Source organism: Camelus dromedarius, chromosome 11 (assembly GCF_036321535.1).
Source record: "Camelus dromedarius isolate mCamDro1 chromosome 11, mCamDro1.pat, whole genome shotgun sequence".
Taxonomy (NCBI): domain Eukaryota; kingdom Metazoa; phylum Chordata; class Mammalia; order Artiodactyla; family Camelidae; genus Camelus; species Camelus dromedarius.
In genome coordinates this window covers 13,289,705-13,315,549 of record NC_087446.1, presented here as the reverse complement: position 1 = coordinate 13,315,549, position 25,845 = coordinate 13,289,705, and the positions used below count along the sequence as shown (strand labels likewise).

The following is a 25,845-nucleotide window of genomic DNA, read 5'->3' as shown; positions in this document are numbered from 1 at the left end:
TTGAATATTCAAATATTAAATCATTTAGAGTGAGCTGAAAAAAATTATATAAAACTAGATTAAAAAACCGGAAATCTGGAAATAAGCTTTTTTGAGCAGAGGAGTAACATATGACTTGATTTTTAAAAACTGAGGTACAATTTTTCACTAAATAAAGGAACATGACTTGTTTTGTATTTGAAGAATATTAACCATTTGAAGATAATCAATTACTTAAAACATTAAAAATAAACATGTCTGACTCTTAAGAGGGGGAATATTTAACAGCTCAAATTTTCTCTTAAGACAGACCATTTTTCATGCAACTGTTACATATGATAATTAAAACTACATCTTAAAATAAATGTTCAGTATGTAACAGATTTAAAGGGACCTTCAAAACAGCCTGGCTGCCCCAAATCTTTATTTTTATACAAAGGATAAAACTATTTATGTCATTCCTGCATGTAATTTCTTCTCATTGAGCTGTATATTTTTGAATAACCATCAGTGTTCAGTTTTAAAGGTTTTTCATTATAAATGAGCATCAATAGGGCTGGTTCTAAGAATAATGAAGTATACCCAGCAATTTGTTAACATCATAACACCCTTGAAATTTGATGCATTTCTTCCAGAATGTTTAAAAAAAAAACTGATGCGTTATTCCTAAAATTATCTTCAGTATATACTAGAGAATAGATTGGTCTGGAAGAAAAAAAATCACTTACTGAAAGTTTTAAAAACCGTATTATGTGGTCAAAATGTTACTTAGGCTAAATACAAGTGCAGGTTACCAGAACATTGTTTCAGGATATGCTCATGAAAATTAGAGACTAGCTTTGTTTCATAGGGAAAAATTCTGTTTGTTTTCCTCAGTTAGTATTCTCAATTGTTGCTTAAAGGAACTAGCGCTTTGGGTATAAACAAGGTGTTTTACTTCGCCTTCTATAACAAAAATGCCAAAACATTTATTTGTGGTGTGGTAGATGCCTATTAGGCCTTGGAAATGAAAACCAAGATAAATCTCATGAAGAATGAAAAATTAGTTTGCTACAGAAAAGATGAGTAGTTGATTAGCCAAGGTATTTTTTTTGGCATGTGTCAAGTGGTGCTCATAAGCTATTAGACAGCAATAATTTGGGTTTTCAACAGAGACAGGAAATTATGACAATGAAGACTATCATCGTACATTTTCAAGAAGTCATTTAAATGACTGGGGGAAAATTGTATGGCTAACATCTGAAAATGATTAGCTTTTTAAACTGAATATTGAATTCTTACGATAAATATATCATGAAAATCTTGTCAGGTCTTAGTGTTTATACAATAGGATGACTGGATTTAAAAGAAAAAAAGAAACTTTAAGTTGTTGGACAGAATACTGATAATGCACATTGTTGCCCTTAGCAGTTTTTTATGCATACAAACTGAAGTAGAAATCTAAGATCTAGCAAAAATATCCCTAAGAAATAGCTAAGGTTTGGGGAAAAAAAAAAAAAAAGGCATCTTTGCTGTGTTACACTTGGAAATGGACTTAGCGTTCCTTGCATCCTGCTCGGGTAAATACTGTTGTTACAATGCAGTTGCTGCCTGCACTGAACCCTGGTTGATAGAGTAAAAAGTAAATGAGTGTCCCTGAAACACAGGAATGCATTATCCCCAGATCAGCTTAGTTGGGTTTCACCAGAATCTTAAGACTTGATTCTAGTTAGCAGCAGGCGAAGTATAGTTCAAGTGTTAATTGGTGGTTCGCTTTCAGAAAAGACATGTGGTACTTAACTGAAGTGTGTATTCCTGGCCTCACCCTAGACATTTGAAAATCAATCTGAGGCTTAAAATCGACACTTTTAACATGCTCCCCAGTTGGCTGTCATGCACATTACATTTGAGAATTACCTAACTTGAGGCTTACTTTGACTCTGGTGAGTTCCTTCAGCTATCTCAATCCAAACTGAGCTTTTTATAATCAACTTTAATGGTCCATTTTATGATTAAGAAATGAGTATTGCTTCATCTAAATTTTGTGATCACTACTGTGGCAGAAAACAGATTGCACACTATTACAATGTATAGTTTCAGGCTGAAATTCACCTTAAAATTTAAAAACCACGTTTGAGTGTAGAACTAAATACATACATAAATCTGGTGAATATGCACATACATATGATTTATTATTTGTTGTGCTTAGTACTGTTCATGTTCCTATCCAAAAATTAAAAAAAAAAAAAAAAGGTAAGCTGGGTAGAGTTGCCTTCTTAACTCTGTTTTGATTACTTTCCAAAGATATTGTAGTAATTTAAAGTAAACTTTACCTACGACTCAAAGGGCACCTTTTAAACTAGGTTAGTGTTTCAAGTATATGTTTAACCCTGATGACATCGTGTTCCATAACTTTAGATCAAGAAAAAGGTATCAACATCTCAGAAGAGCTGAAGAGGCCTAGAAGGTATCAAATCCAACATTTCACTCAAAAAAAAAAAAAAAAAAGTCCTCTCAATAGCAATTCTGATAGTCACCTAGTTTCTGCTTGAACATTTTTGATGGAACCCTCACTTTATGAAGCATTTAATACTGTAGGGTAGTGCCTTAACATAGAGAAGCAAAATCAGTCTCAACTTCCACCTGCTGGTTTCAGACTCGTCCTCTTCACTGAAGTCCTTCCTACGCATCTGCAGACAGCGGTCATGTTTCTCCTTCGCTGTCCATTGTCTCTTCTCCAAAGTCTAAAACTCATCAATTCAATTCTTCCCCTGCATGACATCTTTGAAACTGGTATGCATTTTGTAGTCGGTGGCTTGTCACAGCTTGAGCTACTTTTTCCTTCCTTAGTGGTACACAAAATAATGGTTTGCCTTAAAATTGCTGGCAGTTAGGTTTGCTGAAATGCAGTAATTATCCCACTTAAACACTTCTTCAATCAATGACAGAACTTTTAATATCCAGTTCAACTCCTTACCTTATACCCAGAACGCTGTCCAGCCAGTCCTTCCTTAGTTATGTTGCATGAGGTTGAATCTAATGCCTTACAACCCAACTAATTTCAAAATCTGTTACCTCAGTTACAACTTAATACGGTGCTGAAATCTTTCTTATTGGTTGTAGTTCTGCCCTTCGGTTACACAAACTTGTCCTTCATTGACAGCTCTTGAGTCTGATACTTCGAGACTGATAGGTAACATGTTTCCAAAGTCTATTCTCTAATGCTAAACATTCCTTCTTCTTAGGTGGTTATTTTTAAATGATATTTTAAATTTAATGTACAGTGGGGGTACTCAAAACCTACTTTGTGATGCTATGCTTAAGATAGAATAACATGCATGTAAAACACTTGGTATGTTGCCTTGGTAGCCATAAGGAGTGCCACATTCTCTTCTTCTGCCTTCCCAGGCCATGGCAGCTCTTACAACACAGCAGACTTCCACCTTGTTCTGAGCACTCATACTTTAGTTATTGTAGCTGAATTAGTATTTTTGGCAATAAAATCTCAATTTACATTCATCTACATATGGACCACTCTTAAGCCATGGTATATATATTCCACCATCCTTTATTTATTCTTTTAGCAACCAAAGTGCAAAACTTAAGTATTCTGATGCAATGTATCCTATTTATTTATTTTTGGGGGGAGGGGGGGAGGCAATTAGGCTTGTTTATTTATTTATTTATTTAATGGAGGTACTAGGGATTGAACCCAGGACTTGTGCGTGCTAAGCACGAGATATACCCTCCTCCTACCCAACGCAACTTAAAAATTACTAGGTTAGATTTAGATTCCAATTTTGATTTTCAACATGTTTGCTTCATCTCCTAGATTTGTCATTTATTCATGGTATGATCTAACACTCGTAATGTTAGTGGCCAGGAGAGAACCTTGTGACATGACATTAGGTTCTAGGTTTTAAAAAACATTGATATACTTATCTGCTTATCTCATTTTTCAGAGACTGTTTTAATAGAACCCGTTACTAGGTATTTCTATGTCTTTTTGTAAACTACACACACAGTCAAGAGAAAGTTAAATATGGACAGCCCCTTTCTTTGCACACATGCACATTTAGGCTTTCAGCAACTTCATTGCAAAATTGATGCTATAAAGCACATTTAAGTTAAAGTAACTGAATCCTTTGCAGCCATGCTCAGATGCCAAAAAATGGAAGATCTATGATTTTGGAATGAAGGAGGATTCAAAGGAAGGATCATCCAGAAAGGGTAGAGTGGGAAAAATTTGAAAGTTTTGGAAGTAAATTGAAAATGCTTAAAAAGATTCTTTTGAAAATGAAATTACAGTAAAAAAAATAGTAAATTACTTCAAAGCCCAGTGCTTTAATTTGTACATTTTATTTTCAAATTGAAATTGTCAATTTATACCATTTAATCAACATGTATTTATCAGCACCTACTGTGTCCCAAATTCAGTGGCAAAACGGAAAAGACCAGTTAAATGGTTTATATACGGTTAAGAATTTAAATTTTCAGTTAATTAAGATTTGTTATATCTAAGGAAGACTGTCTGTATAGTGAAAAAATCCCTGAAGATGGAGTTTTATCATATTATTATTATATTATTACAAGCAGCACAGAATATATTTGAAACTAATTAACTAAAAGGACTTTCCTTTGCAATTAAATAGCTTTTGTTTCCAGAAAGCCAACTATAGCATAATCACAAAAATTATATAACATAATGTACACATCTGTGTCTAGTTATATAGGGAAAAATTAACAACTAAATCTAAATAAAATGTGAAATATTAGTTTAGGTCAACTTCTGTACATGTATAACTACAAGTTATTAAACCAAGGAATATTAACTGTGTTATATTAAAGTTTAATATAGTATTTTAAATATGTGAAATATAATTTTAAAACTTGAAGTTGAGAGCATGGTAGTTTCTGATAGTAACAAGTTATAAGCGGTTAGTTTACATGCAAGAGTTTTCTCATTTTGATGATTCAGGGTACAAAGAATTCAGAAAACTGGAAAAGTATTTACTTAAAACTTGGTATATGGCAGTTAAACAACTAGAGTTGAAACAACAAACCACATGATATGAGCTACTCTTGTTTTTCTGAGGCATTCACACAGCATCAATCATGATGGTGGTGATACTTCGAACTGTTATGTTTATACTCATAAGAATAAAGATCCCTTTCCACTTTCTCTTATTCTTTCCACCTGTTTCTTATGATTATGTAGGAAAAGTTACATTTTACAAAGTCATTATGAAAAAATGTAATCTTTTTAAAGAAATCAGTTTCTAGGATTTGACTCTCGTTTACATCAAATATGGTATGTGTTCTGTGAAGGGTTTTTTTGCACAAAAGTTAAAATATAATTACGTAAGTGCCATTTTTCCTACAGATGCTTTGGTTTAAATCTGAAAGATTAAAAAATCCTGGTATTTGTATGTCAGTTTCTCATATCTCAGAATACACAGAAAAAAAGGTAAATTGTAAGTCACTTTATATGCCTGATACACAAACACAGCAATGTCATAAATGTTTCATTTTCAAACATGGTTTGGTAAATGTCAACAAACTTTCTCTTCATAACAAAATAGGTTAAAAATGAAAATTTTAAGAATCAAAACTGATTTTTTTTTTTTACTTATATCTCTAGTTCTTTTATAGCATCAGCCTTCAAACAAATATTTATCTTTAGATGGAAAAGAGTCCATCAACTTGTATGTGAAATACCCAGGCCAGCGAACTGAAGGGAAAGTCTACCCCACTCCTCTTTGGCTTACCTTCATTTGCACATTACTTCAAGATATATCTCAAAGGTCTGTCAAGAAATTTCTCATACACTTCCCACAAAAGCACAGTATCGTGTCTCAAGAGTGTTCAGGAAGTTTTTACTTGTAATGCTGCCATAATTCATTTAAAAAATAGTTTCCTCCATTTTGAACTTGGTTAATGCTAAGAAGGTCTACATTTTTAACTTAGAAGTAAAATGGTATATGGTTCCATTAAATGACTTGTCAAAAGCTGGGGGGAAAAAAAAGACTAGATTTTAAATTGTTCAGTCACACCATTCAGTTATAAAACTTTAGGTTTTTTTCCTCTTTTCATGTTGAAGAAATAATTTCACAATTTCAAATCAAAGTCAACACTGCAGTGAGGAGAGCTTTTCTACTTTATTACAAAGAGAAGAAGCCTTTATGTGGTCAGAAAATACAAGATTGATCTTTTTTTCTCTTCCTATGAAACGCTGCTGTTCAAACAGCCAGAGTGAATTGTCTCAGTTCACTTCTTTAAGTCCCATCACATTCACTTGGGTATGGATGTCCTTGGCTGCTGAAAATCTGGCCCTTTAGTGCACAGGGCGACAAAGTCCCCTGACCAGCAGTTCCAGAATGTCCCATTTTCATATATTGCATCCATGCACACCTCCTAAAAATGAGGTACAGCAGGGCAAACATTTTCCAAAATAGATGTCATATATATAATATATACACATTCGTACATACATACCTTTATTCATGTGATGTCCAAAAATTTAAAAAAAATGTACACATTTATTACAAAATCGTAACAAAGACTGGACAGTGTTTTGCTCATTCTGGAAAGATGAAGCTCAGTAATAACACAACCCTGGAAACCATCCAGAGATTGTGGCAATATCTTTCTTCTAAACAGTCAGATATTCTTGCATTAAGCTTGGCTAAACTGCCTTTCGAAAACAGAAGGGGGAAGTAAAATGAAGGAAGCAGACCTTGCTCATCTTTCCAAATGAAATACGAGAAGGATCTTCACATAAAAATGCACAAACATTTGTTATTTTATTACCAATAGTGCTACAATGAACAATGCAAATTTTGTGGTCTAATTTTGTTGAGTCCTTTGTGGGTTTTCTTTTTTACATTTTAGAAACTAAATGGCAAACTTCTGTCAGTGTACTTGCTTGTCTTTGCAGACCCAAGTCTGTCTGCTGGCAAAAAAAGAAAATAAATGAAAAAATTCAGACCCTGCTCGAACTAGAGAAAAACAAATTATAAATTTAGTTGTTGGGCAGCACATAATTAGTAAGGCAGGACCTCAAATGGTGACCCTTTGCGTAAGCCAATTGCCAGATCCTCAAGGAATGAGAACCAGGGTGCCTGAGCCACATCAGTTCTGCGGTTATGTTGAGTATTGTGCTGAGACAGCCATACCCCGAGAAAAGGGAAGTCTTTTTTTAGAAGGCTTGCTGAGCAGGGTTGTAGTTGAAGGTGGATGGCAGGTGAGGCCGTTCTTCTAATTTGTCATATTCCAGATGGAACTCCTATAAAACCAAATTTAAAAATTTAGATGATTTCCTCTCCCTTTGATCTCAGATTTTTGTCAAAATATATTTTATTTACTATATGAACAAATAAAAATACCTACATGGATGAGAATGAACAGAGATACACCAACTCTTTTTTTTCCTAAGTAAAATACAGCTTGAAGGAAAATAATGTGCTGTAGTTTCTGGTAAGTACAAAAATGTAGACTTTCTGCATAAAAGTCAGAGACTAGTCATGAGCATGGAATGTTTTATGACACTGAAATTCTAGGCTTTTTATTTTTTCTCAAAAATGAAAGCTTGAAGGGAACAATGACTCTCTCACTAATAAGAAGCACTGAAAATTACAGGACATTTAAAGTGAAGCTGCCTTCAATGAAGTATAAAACTTAAAAATTTACTTCTTTTCCATGAAAAAAGTTTAGAAATAAAGGATTTTCCTATTTGTCTTATCACATATTTTTAAAAAAGGAAGCAAATGTTAAAGTTACTCTAACTCATTATCTGGGGAAAACAACTTAAAACTCACACATCTCCAGACTTCCCATTTCACAAATCCCAAACCCTGATGAGACGTAACTGCCACCCCAAACTAGACAGTGGTTTTGCTGTAGGCACAGCTGAAGATGAACTATATAGCTTACTTTAATTAAACTTTCAAAACACTACGAGTTTTAAAGTTTAAGAATGGTGAAGCAGTTTTTCATGATATGACCCAAGATGAAGAAGAGAGATGCAGAATACAACTTTGTTTATTAAAAAAAATAAACAAAAAACATATCTTTGTAAATCCAAAAAGGTAGAGGCTCTAAAATTTCTAATTCTACAACCTGAATTCAAGTGGCATAAGCTACCTCCTATTTAAAACATTATGAACCTTAATATGTATTATGTACTAAAGAACGCCAACAAGTAATGTTAGCACCATGGCTTAACATATTTTGCCTCAGCTGCCTTATTTCAAATTAATTCCATGATAGATGTTTCCATTATTAAATTAAGTGAAAACTTCATTATTAAATTAAGATGAAACTTAGGTCATAATGATTAAATTTTGAGATATAAAACCAAGTATTTAAAATTTAAGGATATTACATTAACAATTACAGAAATAGCAGGTATAATTTAGCACGCAAAAGCTTAAAATGTGTCAAAACTAGAGACACAGCTAATTTTATTCTCATCTTTATGATAACTCTGAAAAGTAGATATCATTATCTTCATTTTGCATTGGAGGAAAATGAGGCTTACAAGTAACTGCCCAAGTCATACAAGAAGTGGCAGATCTAAGAATAGGATCCAGACCCATGTGACCACCAAAGCCCACGATTTTTCTAGTGTAACACATTATTTTTTAATATTTTTAGCCCAAGTCTAAAACCAAAATTACTTAATGACACCCCGTCCAGAAATACTGTTGAAATAATCCAGTCCACTGACAAATGTTTATTTAAAGATGGCACATTATGAAGGTTCATTTCATAGACTTAACTGCAGCACAGAAGTTATTCACTTATCAGTAAAAACTAGTAAACTCCAAAATCACCACCACAATCCCACTGCCTCTCTCATGCATTGTGTAGGCACCACCTTCTCCCTATCCCATCTAGGCTTTAAAAGAATTTTATTGCCTGGCTGAAGGTGAATATCCAAATTAGTGAAGAAAGTATCTTCTTGTATCATTCTTTAGAAATTAAAATTGGTATTTTTGTTCCAAAATATGTGTAGTTACTGGGTAAAAAGTCTGTTTGTATCTGACAAATCACACACTCCACTAAGTTATATAAATTAAAATTTTGTTCAACTGTCCTGTCCTCATCACTGTACACTGGTGAACTACATTGTATTATCAGAATTTAAACTAGAGTAACTTCATTAATGCATACATTTCCCCTCCTCCACACATATTGAAAAAAAGATCAGTTTAAATTTAGGGGGCAAAAATCTCAAAGACCTTGTATCAGAGTTTTAGAAATTGAATAGGTCAAATTTTGTCTTCCAATTTTTAAAATCTTTGACTTCTATGTATTTTTACTCTTAAAAAACATAAAGCTTACAATCTCTTTGTTCCTTAACTTTATTATTGTAGTATCTTTTTTTAACGTATTCATGTTTTGTGTACACACACACACCTATATAATCCATAGGGGCAGAAAGTATGTCTGTTTTGTGTATCACTACCTACTGCCTAGAATATTGAGAACCACTGAGCTGAGCCCCCAGTGGGTATGTAATTAATGGCTGATGAGCCAATGAACACAAGTTTTCTTCATTTGTTTTAGGAACAGAAGAGTTAAATTTTTTAAATACTCAAATATTAGGTATTAGAAGGTCTATGTATACATTTGCTCTAATGGAAAAAGGACTTTTAGATTACAGTTTAATGGTTTAAAGGCTAGAAAGAGTTCTAGGTACTAAAAATCACATCACATTTATAGCAGGCTATGATATGACAAAGAATCCTAAGCAGTAGAAATCCTATTCAGTGTTGGATCCACAAGATGAAGTCAGGCTGAAAGAATTCTGAAACTTTAAAGTCTTCAGAAAGCTACTGATGACAGGAGAACGTCTATTACCTAAAAATTCTCTGTGGGTGAAATTATTTTAAAAAGCTTACTCACTGAGATTTTATATACTATCTAAATTACCACAAAATTTTAAATTAATGAGATACTGAATAATTCTACAACAAATCAAGATTATCTAAAAGAGAAGAATAAGCAAATGTGGTATCAAAATTGTTATGTACATATATTATTGACATATAGGCAATTCTTTAAATAAATAATGGGCTGAATCCTAGAACTCACAGAATTTTTAGGGGTAAGAAATATTTCTGATTTAAATAATCTAATCCCTTATTTATCGTACAGTTCTTCAATTCTTTGAAAATGTTAAGTGATTTGCAAAAGGGAAAGAAAGAACCTCATACAAGATATTGTGAATACAGACATGCTTATGGTCTAGATCAGGTCAATTCTTTTCAAAAATGCCATGACAACATTAAACTATTACTTAAAATACTAATTCATACTGAAGACTTCTTATGAGTTGAAGCTAGATAAGGCATGTTTTTACCTGTGAATAATAAACCACACCTACTTTACAGATGGGGACTTTGACTTGAGACATGGCACTTCAATGGATTTTCTATAGTTTGATGAAGTCTGTTCATACATATACTATGGAACTAAATTTCTTAATTCCTAATCCAGTTTCTGGTAAAACACTGAAAACACCCTTAAACAAAACCAAAAAAACCCAAAAGCCTTTGTGAAAATTTTATTCTGTGAATATAACACAACTTAGAAGTTTTAAGTCCATGAATCTGCTTTTTAATATAATCAAAAGTGCACTGCATATTAAAACTTGATAGAAACCAATAATTTTGCTTTTGCTTTCATCACTATGAAAACAAGTTTGAAAAGTATCAGTGCCAAGTGGCCAGCAAATTACCTTGAGAGAGAGTTCTCAAAAATAGTTTAATAATGATATTTCTCAAATTTTATTTTCCAGCTTCAAAGCTAAAATTTTTAAAGGTAAAAGTTAAGACAAAAGCTCAACTGTACATAGGAAAGAAAAGATAAAACTGGGCAAAATTATTACTTTATATATACACACACACGTATAAAAATAATTTTCTTTAAAATAACATTTACCTGATTGAGGAATTGCTTTTGTGGGAAAATAGGGGCCTTATTAATGTTCAAGTTGTTTCTGAATATTTAACTTTATGGGGAGAACTTAGTTCTGGAAAACTGATTTTTTCACATAAGTTGATTCCTTCACATATATCAAACTAAAATTCTACTAAAAGTATACATCTATCTAATGTAAATATCCATTTCCTTTGGGGGGGTAATTAGGTATTTACATATTATTTACATATATGACGGTACCGGGGACTGAACCCAAGACCTTGTGCATGCTAAGAACGTGCTCTACCACTGAGTAATGATTGGAATAATTTACGATGATATTGAGCAAAAAGTTTTAAGTGAAAAGAAAAAAACTTCAATTATTTGCTATTAATTTCCCCTCTCCAAAGATACTTTTTCTCTCCTGTAGAACCAACTAAGGTTCTCAAACTATGGCTCCAGACAAAGACCAGCATTATCATTGGCATCACTTGGGAACTTGCTGGAAATGCAAATCCTCAAGCCCCATCCACAGACTTACTGAACCAGAAGCAACAAAGGTGTGGCCCAGCACTTTGTGTTCTAACAAGGCCTCCAGGTAATTCTGATGCAAGCTCAAGCCACTGACCTAACTGAACAACACTCACAGTTTTTCCATCTTGGAAGAACAGAAACAAGCTACGATGGTAACGATGATAAAAACAACAGCAACAAACTACCACTACTTTCCTGTATCAAATACCCAATATATGCCAAGCACTATACTCAGTGCATACGTGTCTGTGTAACCTCAATTACTTCTCGTGAAAATCTAGAGGCAAAAATCATTTTGACTTAAAAGATAAGGAAACAGGCATGGAAAGGATACCTGCACAAGGTTAAAGTATAAGTAGCAGAACACAGGAGTTAAATTCAAATCCTGATACAAAAAATTAAGGCTTTCTACTACACTGTATTTCTTAAAGAACAGGTAACACACAGAATGTCCCATGTACTATCTGTAAATAATGTACTTATTTCTATTTAACTAAAAGGTTAGGTCATGCATCTTCTTTTGAAGTCACGAGCTGTATATTAATTAAGAATTGTTAAAAATAACTCAAATATAATGCATGGTGATATACAGACTTGGTCTGAGGCGAAATGACATTGACCATTGAGAAACACCCAAAAATAGTAATAAAAAAAGATTTAGCCAAGTCTTGTGTATGTCTTGTTTGGGGTTTCTTCTATCTTTTCTATTTTTCATGTTTTATATGAAGTCTTCTTGTGATGTTAAATTTTGTAATAATTCTCTGGTAAGCATTTTACACTGTCTTTTTAAAATGTTTTACCTTTTTATCAGTTTAGTAAAGCTGACTCAAAAGAAAAAAAAAAGCCTAAACCAAAAACTAAAAAGTTGTCCAATGAACTGTCAATATCTGTTTAAATTTATTTAAAACAAACAAAAATAACTCTCTAGTTTTTAATCCTAAGACTAATCAATGGAAAAAGCATTCAGAGAAATCCTGGAGTTATGAAATCAGATAACGTGAGTTCTATTTTCTATTAGGTAGACTAAGTTTTTACATAAGGAACCAAACAAATGTGAAATATGCTATGACACTGACAAAAACTGCACAAGGGACAGTTTTTACTCAAGCATCTTTCCTGCAATGAGTGCAAGTGTTTTAAAAAGCCTGTATCTACTTAAAAACTGGTTTTAGGGTAATCTCATATTTACTTAACTTAAAGTAATAATATAAGAATACATGACTGGGATTGCAAAGAGGGTATCTTTATTTTACAACCGAGTAGACACAAAAATATTTCATATGTTATCAATGCTTATGAAAAATTACAAAATTTCTTACCAAGTTCAATCATTTTCCTAACTACAGGTAAAATGAACTATTTCTGGATACTCTCCTAGTTTCAATCAAGCCAAGGAGGTGGAGACAGACGACTCAGCAAATATCTGGCACATTATTGGAACGGATGTATTGCTACATACAACAGATAAAAGAGGACACTTCTTTTTAAAATCTAGATTTATACATTTACACATTTGCACATGGAAAAAAATATACCTTAGCTACTTTCCTCCAGTTAAGACAGTCAAAGAAGTAATATGTTCCCCTCTCATATGTATTGGTTTTCATTGTTGGCTCCATGCCTGGTGCCCTGGTAATCCATACTCGTTCTTCTTTGTGGTATCTCCAATCACGGTTAAAACTTCAATTTTTAAGAGAAAAAGACAATTAATTTTTTCCTGTGGCTCACAGCAAACATTTTCTACATTTTGTAAAATATTTTTCAGAAAATAATTACACATTAAAAAAATTTGATGCTTCTTTACCCTGATTTTTACTATTATTAAATACGACCCTAGTAAGATAACTATAAAGAAATACTTTCTTAACTTGCCTCAAAACCATACTCCTTAATTACATACACAACTTTAACTAAAGAAATTTTTTATGCAAAGAAAAAACAAGATCTTAAAAGCTCTATGAGCAATGTAATGAAATAGATACATTGTGTTCCAGAAACTTCACTTCTTATTCTTAACATTCAAAAGAAATTGAGGTATCTATTAAAACAAACAAAACCTCCAACTATTTGCATTATTTTGTAAGAAAATAAATACAAGGTCTATTTGAATTAACTACTTAAATTCACAAAAATTCTTAAACTGTGCTGAAAATTAAAAATCCATTTTGAAAATTCTTAATGTATTACTTTTATTTTTTATTCAAATCTCATTGAGCCTAAATTCTCAAAAGCCAAAGGGATATCCGTTAGAATTCATGCAAGAATCAATGAGAATTTATACCACTTGTAAACTAGGGGAGTAACGTTTAAAGGAGGTAAACATACCACAAAAAACACCTCTAGCAGAACAAACCTCCATGCAAACACCTTCCTACCAATACAATGAGAGTTTTTTTAAAGACATATTTTATATATGTTTATATTTTTCTAGACATAAATAAGATATGAGACAGAACTGCCAGTGATGGATAAATGAATGACTGATGAATTTATTTACTTACGAATAAACTAAAAGGAACAGGTAACAATTGCTTTCTTACAAAAAATGAGGAAAAACATGGAAAAAAACAAATTCTCAACTGAGAAATAAAAAACAATTTATTATCAACACAGTGAATTTTACAAAAATTTTAAAGTATCTGATCCAAGGCCATTTATAGAAATGTTATTAGGAATACTATAAAAACGTAAGTCTATAAAAAGGTCTCCCAATCATTACATCATAAGTTTTTAGTAACAATTCATTTTAGTAAATGTGATTAATATAGTCTATTGGTAACAAAATGTTACCAAATGGACATAAAAGAAATGACACAAAATTTTTATTCTTAGAGCATCAGGCAAAAATAGAAATGCTCAGAAAAACAATGTATTCAATGTACAAATTTCTTAACACTAATTTAAGTTGGCCAATAGGCTTCTGATAATGAACGTGGACTTTATTTTATCAATACTTCAAAACACAAAACAAATATGCACAATGCTTTGCCCATATAATGCCCATAAATATTTATTAAATGATGAAATTCACTGCTATTAACATATGTGATTCCACAAGGAGTAAGATGAGCCACAGTTGTGAGCCATATCTTACACTTTTATATATTTATAAAAATTAGATTCACCGAATCAATGAATCAAGCTGATTCTGTATTCTTACAAATTCAGGATTATTTAAGTTTGAAATTCTGTTTATGTATACAATGATTATGAAGACATGGTAATAATAAGGTTTCAACCTTAATTAACTTAATTTTACTAAATATAAAAATAAACAACTTAAATTTCTTGATGGAGAAATATTTCCACTTTAAAAACAAGACAAAAACTACAGCCATCATCATTAAAAAAAGCTTTTAGAATAAACAAGATCCACTATAATACAAAAGTGTTTAAAAATGCTTTGAACATACAGCTCTACTGCAGCTAAAAGTTGTAATACGTCTCCTCCATTCATGTAATAGAGATAGAAGAGAAGGTCTTCTCCGTATCGGCCAAGTTTTATTGCAGCCAGCTGGAAAAGGAAAATAAATTATTCTGACATGTAACACAAGTTTGAAAATCCTAACATATAATTACTTCCACTAAAGTAAAAATAGAAAGATAAAACAAAAAATCCTCTTTGTAGCAGATAACAGTTATTACGTGATTACACAGGTAGTTATAATTCTAAAGGGGAGTTTTCATCATTTAAATGACTAAAGTCACTTAATTATTTCTAGTACTCTATTTTATGTACTAACAGGGAAAAAAAGCTAAATAAAAATATCTAAGCAAGACCTAATGCTGACTCTTACTCAAGATGTGCATTAATACTTAATGTGACAACAATAGTCGAACACTGTTCTCACAGATGCAGGGCTTACATTCAAGTCCTAGCTTCATCACTTACTAATACGACCATGTCCAAGTTATTTGATGTCTCTGAACTTCCAATTATAAAACGTAGTCAATAATACCTCTAAGGATTACTAAAAATGTAAGTAAAATTAAGTAAGTGACACAGTGAATGCATCTTGTAGAGCGCCTGATACACAGAAAACTTAAAGGAAGTATTAACTGAATCTACACCTGATAGCAATTCACAAGTCAGTTGTGTATTTTTAGTAAATCACAGATAAGTACAAAAATCAAAAAGGGATAGTTCTTTATTTTGTTTAAATGGATGACTAAAAGATGATGCTTTACCTGTCCCTCCACAGTGCAGAAACATAACTGCCCACTAAACTATCAAATGCAAGTTCAGCAGCCTCAAATTCTTGCATTAAGATAAATCTTTATTAAAAGTTCACTTAAATTGGAAACATTTTTACCTCTTTACCTAATCCTGTATCTAAATGTTTATTTAACTATTGCTACTCATTCTCTGAATGTTATTTTTCTCTCCAATCATATTACTCCCATTCAGGCAGCAGTCTTAAATGTGACAAGTACTCACTCCTAAATTAGTATTTCTTAACCTGGCATAAGAAAAAGTTCTGGAACCCTCAGGTAATTGGAGCACAAAAAAGAGTGTCATTGTGGAGGTGGCAGCAAATCACATAATCCACAGACAGAAAACACTAGCTCGCTCTTTCTCTCATACTTCTTGTCTTCCATCTACTCCAGTATTGAAAAATATTGAGAAATACAGTTGTCTTTACTTGCCTGTCAACATCATCAACAGCTATTTGACTATACAACTACATGGTACAGATATAAAATACTGTCATTTATCTATATTTGTTATTATACATGCTTGTACACACATATGTATTTTTGTGTCATACACATATTTATACATGAATGTGTATGACACAAACATATATTTTAACAAATTATATCTACCCTTTCACAAGACCATAATCTCAATACCATTTCTAACAGAAATGAACTCTCAGCACTTTCCCCTAAAGCAAAAGTGTTATTTTCTTTCTTAGAATTAAAAAAGGAAAAGATTGAAGCTGCAATCCATTAACAGTTACTTTATAATTAGAAATTTATGTAATTAAAAAATGGAAAAAATTACAGAAAAAAAGTTAAAGGCTAGAAACAGTTTTAAAATATATGTACAGTTTTTTCATTAAAAAACACCGTATCTAATATTTGTAAAGAAAAATCCTTCTTACCGGTAAGTGCATAAAATTAGAATATCAGAAGGAAATTTATCAAATTTTCCAAGTTAGTTTATTCTTATCAACTGTGGTTATAGTTGTACCCTGTTATTAATAAATACAACATTTTACCAGTCCTAATAGTGTTTTAAAAATATTTTTAAAACATAACCCAGACCTCATCAAAACACAGGATTATAAACAAAAATAGAAATAAAATTATTATTTATAACTGAATGGATATACAAAAAGCATACCTTTGAGACTACTGCTAATTATTTCAAAAATATAACGCTGTCTGAACTGAAAAACAGCACCTGAAAACAGACAGATTCATACTGACTGAGTAGAATAATAAACTACACTCACCTTATCCCTAATGTGAATGTTCGTTAAGTACTCAGATGGAACATGGAAGTCTGGATAATAAAATGAAAAAAGCCTTATTAACTGATTCTCAGTTACAAATATATTTTTAAAAGGTCTAAACACAAACAGATTCTCCTACCTATGTCTTGAGGTCGACAAGGTGAAGATGCCCAGGGTGATGCAAATTTGGGGTAGAGATTTCTGAATAAGGGGAAAAAAAACCATTCTGAAGTCCAAAGTAGAAAAAAAGATTTCTAATTTTATTTCAGGAAATCAGGAAAAACAATGACTTCAAATGTAAAGTGAACAACTTTACTTCTATTTCTTTTATTGGTTGTACTATGATTTATACAGCAGGAAACTGAAACAAGGTTAAAAATATACACACACATGCATGTATATATACACACACATATATAAAAATTATTACTTTAACTCAGAAAGCTTTAAATTTATTAATAACATGCCCCCAAGTAAAATTACTTTCCCACTTACATGGCCAGAAAAAAAAATCAGTAATTATTAAAAACAATTATTAAAAACAAAAGTTCACACTCAGCAAATATTTACTGAGTGTCCACTATTGTACGGCTGGCATTGTTCTAGGTGCTTATACATTAGCGAACATAACAAAGCTCAGTGACAACATGAAACTTACTTTCTGGTTGAGGATGGTGGATTGGGAGGGAGGCAGACAAAAATAATTTGCATAATAAACAAACAACATTCCATGTTAGTGGTGGGGTAGGGAGGGAAGATGAGCTGCACAATTAAATAGGGTAATTGCACTTAGGCCACGTCTGAACAAAGATTTGAAGGGTATGAGGGAGTGTAACTTCACTAGTTACCCAGCAGAAGACTATGCCAGTCAGAGGGAAGTGCTAGGTCAACCAGTGCAGAGTTAGGACTGACATGTCTGAGGTACAGCAAAAGGGCCAGTGGGTAGGTGGAGCCGTGAGCAAAGGGAGAAGCTTTTGAGGGGTGGGTAGAGGAGAGATCATGCCTATAAAGATTAGTAGGCCTATCAAGATTCTGGGTTTTTAATTAAAATAAAACCACAAACCCTTACTGAGTACTGAGCTGAAAAATAACATATTCAAAGAGAACTGTCCTGGCTGCCATATGAACAAAAGATTATAAGGGGCAAAGGGAGAATCAGGGACACCTGGTGATTGGCTAATGGTGTAATCCAGGCAAGAGAAGATGGTGATTCAAACCTGGGTGGGAGTAGTTAAAAGTAGTGAGAAATAATGCAGCAGTGACTGAACTATGTCAAATATTACTGGTCGGTCAAGAAGGTTGAGTTCCCAGAAGTGACCACTGAATTTAGTAACACAGAGATCATTTGATGACTCTGAAGACAGCACTTTTAGTAAAGTGGTGAGGGCAAAATCCTAACTGAAATAGGTTTAAGAGAGAAAAGGACAAATAGGAGATACAGAGATGGCTCTTTTGAAAAAGTTCTGCTTCAAAGGAGAATAAAGAAATGGGGAGCAATAACTTACAGAATAAACTGGGTCAAGAGAAGGTATTTAAAATGCAAGAAGGAAGAGCATAGCTGTATGCTGATGGAAATGATCCAACAAAGTGCAAAAAATTGTTAGATCCGTATTTTTGAGTTTTCAAGGAAAGTTTAAGTAGAAAGCATGGATCAACTATGGCAACGGGGTGTAAGACAAGAGTAAGGTGGGTGCACATGGTTGTAGGGGACATTCTGTGGCAGGACTATGCTGACACTCTTCTGATTGCTTTCATCTTTCTTATTAAGTAGAAATAAAGAGCAAGGTCATCATCTGACAGAAGCACAGAGGAAAAGATATTAGGCATCTGAAGAGGCAAGTGTTACATGGTTACACAGGGGAACCAAAGAATGAGTGGATTAGGCAGGCCAGCTATGACTCTGGTTAACAGAAAAAAGGGCCCCGTCTTGAGGTTCCCTGGCCATGAATCTGAAATGAGACCAGGAAGTGAAATTGTGTATTTTCTCTAGCCAGGCCCAGCATCACAAAAATGGAATAGGTCAAGAATGAAATAGGCAGGTATCACTAGGGTTAGAGTTTTTGTGATGCAAGTATGACAAAGCAAGAGAGGGGCAAAGCAGTCAGGGTTATATTATAAATGAGCAATTATGACTGACCACAGAATTTAACTGGAGAAGAAGGAAGTGAGTTCATCGAAGGGGAAGAGAGACAGGGATGCTGAGGAACAGTGACAAGGTAGAAGAATCAACGGCTTGAAGGTCCCAGTGGAATCTGATGATTACAGGAGTCAGTCCTAGAGGGAGAAGAGGAAGTGGCGTGGGAGTGCAGACCTACACTTACAGAGAAACCGAGGTTACCAATAATGGCAAAGTCAAAGGGATGACTAAAGAAGTGAGCAACTGAGGCATGGTAAAGGGTAAGATTTCAGGAGGAAAGAAATTCAAGGAGCTGGGATTTCAGGATTTGGGAAGGATCAGATCTGTGTATATTGAAACTGCCAAATTAAAAAGAGGAATATTACTACAAAGTGACAGTGATCCAGGAGCTCATGTGAGAGGGAATGACCCAAAAAGTCAGTAGATACCAGCAACAATTGAGTGGCAGCAGATGATACAATTTGATGACATGAAATTAAAAACTGCAGGAAGGTTATTATATACAAATGTAGAAGAAAAGAAAAAAACTTACTCAGGAGAGTTCAGATTGAGGCCTAATGTTGTCAAGTCACTTCCTAATGCAAGATGTACCATTCCTGGGTCTGTCTCTGCTGCCCTGATAAATGTTAACAAGCCAATCATTCCAAATTGGTCCGTCACCATCCCTTGAGGAATGTTAGTAACCCGACCTGGATAAGAAAAACACAGTTATTTTTAGCTTTGAGGAAAAAGTAAAAAAAAAAGAATTCTATAATATCTTTAATATACTTTATAGAGTCTCACCATCAGGTAACACCTGGATCCCTTTTTTCTGCTGGTTATTATTTTGTGTTGTTGAACTTTTATCTCCAGGGAATTTGGGTCCATCTGTACTTGAAGTTGTCTTGCCAGATGTATTCAAATTCTAACATGAAAAAAAAATAATGTGACATTAAAATCTGTTAAGTGTAAATATTTCAAGTTCATATATTAGTACCTTTTTATTCATTTTTAGTGTATTTAAATTGGTACTAAATTATTACCTGTTGTTCAAGTTCTACATGAAATTTTTTGTTTCCACAACTGTCCCATGGTATACAAATAAATCCTGTATTATACACATTATACAGAGGACAAGAAATATATGGAAAATATTTTTACTTATCTCAGATCTTCAGTCACAAAAAAAAATCTGTCTATCTCAGAACTTTATGTTTTGGGAAACACTTGAAGCTACTCTTTAATATTTTCATTTAGAAGACAGACTAAATATAGTACATTACCTAAAATATCACCATAAACACTTCCAAGATAAGTCAGTATACTTTAAAAATTCATATTTAATTCTTACCCAGTAATCTTCTTTATGAATTATTTTAACAACATACAAACTCTCATCACACACAAAAGAAGTCTACTTTCAGTGAAATGTGGAAGAAATAAACACATTCGTTAAGTCAGAAAGAGGAAGCTGAGTTGGCTGAATCAACACAGGAATAAAAATGTGTATAAAGATTCTTCAAGGAGAAAACTTACTCAAGAAAAACACAGCTCCTTAGAAGGCTATAATATCAAACTTCATGGGATCCAGCTGACAGGGACTACAATAAAAGTCTAAATTAACTCTGAGAAGTTCAACAGAAATTTGCAAACCTATATGAAATAGGAAAAAAATAGGCTATCTTCTAAGTTATAAAAGTTTTCCACATTCTTCAGAAGTTAGATTATTACAGATATTCAAGATAAACAATTTTGTAATAGTATTTAGTAAGTCTTTAATATGGTCTATGGAACTGTTAATATAAAAGAACTCTGAAGGGAAAAAAACTACATCCCTCACATACGTAATTCTCAGTTACTTACAGATTTACTGTCATCATTACTTGATGTTGGATCTTTGTAACTGGAACCAGGTAATGCTGGAAAATCTTCATTGTGTATTGAGAAGTCCTGGGATTGCTCATTTGCTGGTTTTGTTACCATTCCAACTATGCAAGGAAAATAATCCAGAGAGTTGCAATTGATATTTATGGCATTTTGCTACAAATTATAAGAAGCTAACTTTCTTCATAATATACCAAAAGGATTTTCTTACTATGCTATGAAAGCACACTTCAAAAAATCAGTATTCAGCATAACAATGAATAACTCAATTTCTACATACTGATTAATAACTAAATATATGACAAAATACAAGGGAAATACTGGCAATCCTATAATTCTACCTAATGTTATATATAGATGCTTAAAAAACATAATTTGATATTGGTAATAATTATTAAAACTCTTGGTTTAAAAGCATTAGCTATTATAAATACCAGTTAATTGTCAAATACAAATGAACAAAATAAATTAAAAAAAAATGTCAGTATTCTACTTGAAAGTGACTTACAGAGTGAGCAAATTGCAATCAATTATAAAACAACTCCATATCATTTCAGATTTTCTTGGACTCCATGTAATAGATGTAAAACATGCAAGAACTGGGAAGTAATCCTCCCACTATACTTGGCATTAGTCAGGCCCTTATTGGAGAACAATATCCAGTTTGGGGCTCCACAATTCAAGAACGATATGGAGAAACTAGAGATGGTCCAAGGAGAGCAACGGGAATGATTAAAGGGATGAAAAAATGGACCTATGAGGAAAGGTTAAAAACATTAGAGTCTGAACTGAGAATCAAGCAGCTAGGTACTCAACTTCCAGGGCAGGTCATTTTGGGGGTTTTCTGAGGGAAGACTAATTAAGAAACTATAGAATGTAAATAAATAAATGTTTTCCTTCTTCACATACTGTTATTTGTATTCATATTCTGAAAGGTACAGAAATCCTTCTCGGTTGAAAACGGGAAAAACAGTTATCTTAGAAAAGTTATGAAATGATCCCACTAAGTTCATTGTTTCTGCTACTGGTCTTTATCAGATTCTCCTAAAAGGAAACAACTATGAGCAAAGGATAAAAAGAATATGGTTACATTGTTGTTACATAATTTTCCTGTCTAGTCCATTTAGCCTCTATTAGCCAAATCTCTTATTTATTAAAGACAGTGAAAAAGGGTATTAATGGTGACCAAGAGTCTCCATAAACTACATATGACCCATGAGCAGTTCTCAAGAGGAGACAATTTTTTCTCCCATCTGGAGACACTGACGAGGGATGTGCAGTTGGCGTCAAGTAGGCAGAGGCCAGGGACGTTGCTAAACATTCTACAATGCATTCTACAATGCACGGGACAGTTCCCCATTTACAAAAAACTATCTGACTCAAATGTCAGTAGCGTGGAGGTTGAGAAATGGGCTTAGAAAAAATTGTCAAAGTCTAGTTTGTCATTATTAATCACTAGGAATGTGGGAATATAGTTTTTGAAAAAAGGTATGATGAATTGAGAAATGGCAGACTACAAAATAATCACTTAGGTGTATTAAGGCAGAAAGTACCAGAAGAAAATAACTTCTGGACACCAATGAAGACTTCCTTTTGGGGCTTCTATACAAACTAAGTTTTCCCATTTAACTTGGCTATCACAGTATTCTGAGAGGAAAAAGCACTTTGCATTTATCAACACTGACAAAATTACACTACTCTGATTAGAAAACACATAAATATATGTGTGTACAATGTGCACTCACATGTATAGGCATGCATATATGTATGTGTGTGTGTGCGCGCAACAGAAAGTTTCCACTGGCCAGCATTAAAAAGCCGAATTAATTACCATAAGGAGCTCTTCCAGCCAAGGGGTTTATTAATGGAGTTGGGTTACCACTTCCTTCCCTTCTGTTTCGGTCTGCTAATGCTGGGAAATCTGAAAGGTCCAATCCTGTCACATTTTCACTTCCATCTAAACAATAAGAAAACACTAGTTAATGATTCTACAAACATTTTAAAGAGATTATTAAAGACCAACTATAACATAATTAGAAATGACAGTGCCTTCTTCCTACACAAAGCATAGCACTGTGCTTGGTATATGAAGGCGTACAATATTTGTGGACTGACTTCATGTGGAAGACTTAATGAACTCAGCATAGCAGTATGTATCTAACAGCATAATAAAAATCCCAAATCCTACAAACCTAATTAGAGAATAGGGAGTAAGGTGGTACATCATCTGCCCTGTGAAAGACGACACTCTAAAGTTTTGGCTTGTTAGCTAGCAAGAATGGAGACTGCTGTGATATAACTGTTCTTTCACTATATCCAAAAGCAGAGCCTGTATCTGGAATGCTTGGAAGCTTCATCTGTAACACAGGTATGATAATAACAGTGCCTCCTGCAAAGGGCCTGATTCATTTCTGAGGCACAGGCAACAGAAGCAGAAGCCCTAAGGATGACTTCTGTCCATGGCCTACAGGTCCCATACACAAATGTGTATGCATGTGAGTGAGTGAGTGAGTGAGTGAGTGAGTGTGTGTGTGTGTGTGTGTGTGTGTGTATTTTGCAGCTGAGGGTATAAGCAGGGTGGAGAACGCAGGGCATACGAAGGGTTCCCATGTCTGGTGAGGGTTTGAATTGTATGGGAATATGACACAAAGCCCAGAGGTTTACACTACCTATTACACAGTAGGCGCTCAATAAATACATACTGAATGAATAAAATTTATTTTTGTTCATTTTAAATAAAAAAAAATCAGCTTCTCTTGAAAAATAAAATTTAACCCATTTCTACTTTGCCTATTTTAATCACCTTGATCTCTTCTCAATGTTTATTCTATTACTCTTAAAATCTCAGAATCTTAATTTTTGAGGAATTTAATTTTCTACCTTAGCTTTAGCCTGCATTAGTTTTTTCATTAATCTTTGTTTCACCTAGTATATTATAACCATTTTCAATTTACTTTGACCCCCTTTCCAGTTTATTTTTTCTCTAAGTTTCATAATTAGAAGAATCTGAGAAAAGAAACTGTTAACTCAAGATTACTTTGTTGATAGAAAAATAATTTATATACTCTATTAACATTCCAAGTCAGGTGACAACTTAAAATTATGAAGGGTAAAAGATAAAATCATTCATACCCATTGTTTTTAAACAAATTGCAATTTATGAACTTTGAATTTTAAAGATAATATTATATAAAAAATAGAAATTAACAATTTATATAGTGCTTTAATTTACAAAGTAATCTCTTTTGAATTAATTACGAATTAACTATAAACTTTGGATATGTATTAACTTTAAATTACATCTCCAGGTTCTCTAAGATGGAGTTTAAAATTATCATATGTTATTTGAGAATAATTTTAACCTAAGAGTAGTGTTAACTCACAAACTGTCATTTTTAGGGTAAGACCTGAAAACAATTTTCCTATTTAATTTTCCTATTTAACTAAGTAAGATATACTTAGTTAAAAATGACTTTAAAAAATAATTCTAAAATTTATAGAGGTGTATAAAACTGTAATTCAGAATATAAGATGGCATTGTGAGACACACTGTTAATTCATGGTTCATTTAGGGGAAAGAATCAACTCGTCAATTAAACTATATGATATGCAGCCTAATTTTTCAGAGAGATTAAAATATGAAAAAACATGCACCTGAGAAACAATGGAATATGGTCCTTCATATTAGAACACAAAACGTTAACTGCTAAAATTTTAAATTTAAAAGTCTCATTTGGTCACTCTATGTTGCTACACATTTAAAAAACATTTAAAAATTAAAAGCCGATAGCCACAAATGACATTTCATTACTAAATCTTCTCTTGCTTCCCCTCGCTCCATTGCACTAATCTTTCTTTCACCTTCCACTTCCTTTACATGTATTTCTCTCTCAACAATCAATTATTTTTGTTCCTATGACCATAACAACACCCTTTATTCCCTTTCTCAGGAAAGGATCTGGAGGCGAGGGTGGAAGAACATGAAACCTGAAGCAGAACAGCAACAAAGCCTCCTGTTCTCTTCTGTCTGAAGCAGGTGATAAAAGAAATAAACCAACAGACTGAAGGAATTCTTTACTGTCAAAATCAGAAACTGGTTTTCCTTGTAATTAAATTTTGAATTTTACACATAAAAATGGATTAAAAATGTGTCAAGAGTTAAATGCCCAAATTAGTATTATTAAGACTATTAGGAAAAACTTGCAAGTGCTCCAGGTAATTTGAAAGGTTTCATCAATCTGGGTTTCTGTAGCCAGAATGCCATACCACTCAACCTAGTTTAGACTGTAGTGACGGGACTGAGGACAAGAAAAGCTCTTGAAGCAAAAAAGATACTGAGGCACAAGTGTAGACTAAGTTAATGTTTAGGCTTTTTTCCAGGTGTTAAAGAAATAAACTCAATGTTATAAACACTCTGCTACTACCATGTCAAGTGAAAAAATGTATTTATTTAACTATCTCTCAACTGTTCACTGAATTAAATCCTACTTCCTGTCAAATTCTCCCTAAATTAAGTTCTATTATTCTAACACAAAAGAATCCGTTAATATTTTAAGACCAGTATGTTGAACTGCTTTATATTTCAAGATCTATCATATTTTTATAGGGTACTAGCTCCAGAATAAGCTTACCTGTTCCATTAAAAATGTTACTTGATAAGGAGTTATTCATTCCAAATGCCTGATTCCTGTTCATTCCAAATCCAGACATACTGGGTACATAGAAAATAATTTTAGATATACAGTAAGAACACTAACTTTCAGATGAAGAAAAACAAAAGTGTATACTTTTGATCTCCTCATATAAAACAACATGTATAAAAACAAATACTAATTTTATTTTTCTGAGTTGAATCTATTTTTATTTAAAGCTTCCCTAAAGTCTTTCCATGAACAATTGAGAACCAAAATGTCTTTAACAGGTGAATTAAAAAAAAAAAACAAAGAATTTATTTAAGCTTTGAGG

General features: G+C 33.0%; 1 protein-coding gene across 7 annotated transcripts in view; it reads right to left on the bottom strand.

The window, feature by feature from the left end:
- Positions 1–6,097: 6,097 nt before the first annotated feature.
- Positions 6,098–25,845, bottom strand: part of CNOT2 (CCR4-NOT transcription complex subunit 2) — a 104,901-nt gene continuing 85,153 nt past the window's right edge. For 6 of the 7 annotated variants that reach the window (XM_010986394.3, XM_064491532.1, XM_010986393.3 and 3 more), the window contains 10 exons: positions 25,512–25,591; positions 22,712–22,837; positions 20,860–20,984; positions 19,801–19,921; positions 19,550–19,706; positions 17,020–17,081; positions 16,881–16,930; positions 14,832–14,932; positions 12,954–13,098; positions 6,098–7,243 (listed from right to left, as the gene is read on the bottom strand). In XM_010986394.3, the coding sequence (XP_010984696.1) occupies positions 7,157–7,243; positions 12,954–13,098; positions 14,832–14,932; positions 16,881–16,930; positions 17,020–17,081; positions 19,550–19,706; positions 19,801–19,921; positions 20,860–20,984; positions 22,712–22,837; positions 25,512–25,591 (1,054 nt within the window). In that variant the 3' untranslated portion in view covers positions 6,098–7,156. The remainder of the gene's footprint in view (positions 7,244–12,953; positions 13,099–14,831; positions 14,933–16,880; positions 16,931–17,019; positions 17,082–19,549; positions 19,707–19,800; positions 19,922–20,859; positions 20,985–22,711; positions 22,838–25,511; positions 25,592–25,845) is intronic. The other variant, XM_010986396.3, reaches the window with a different exon arrangement.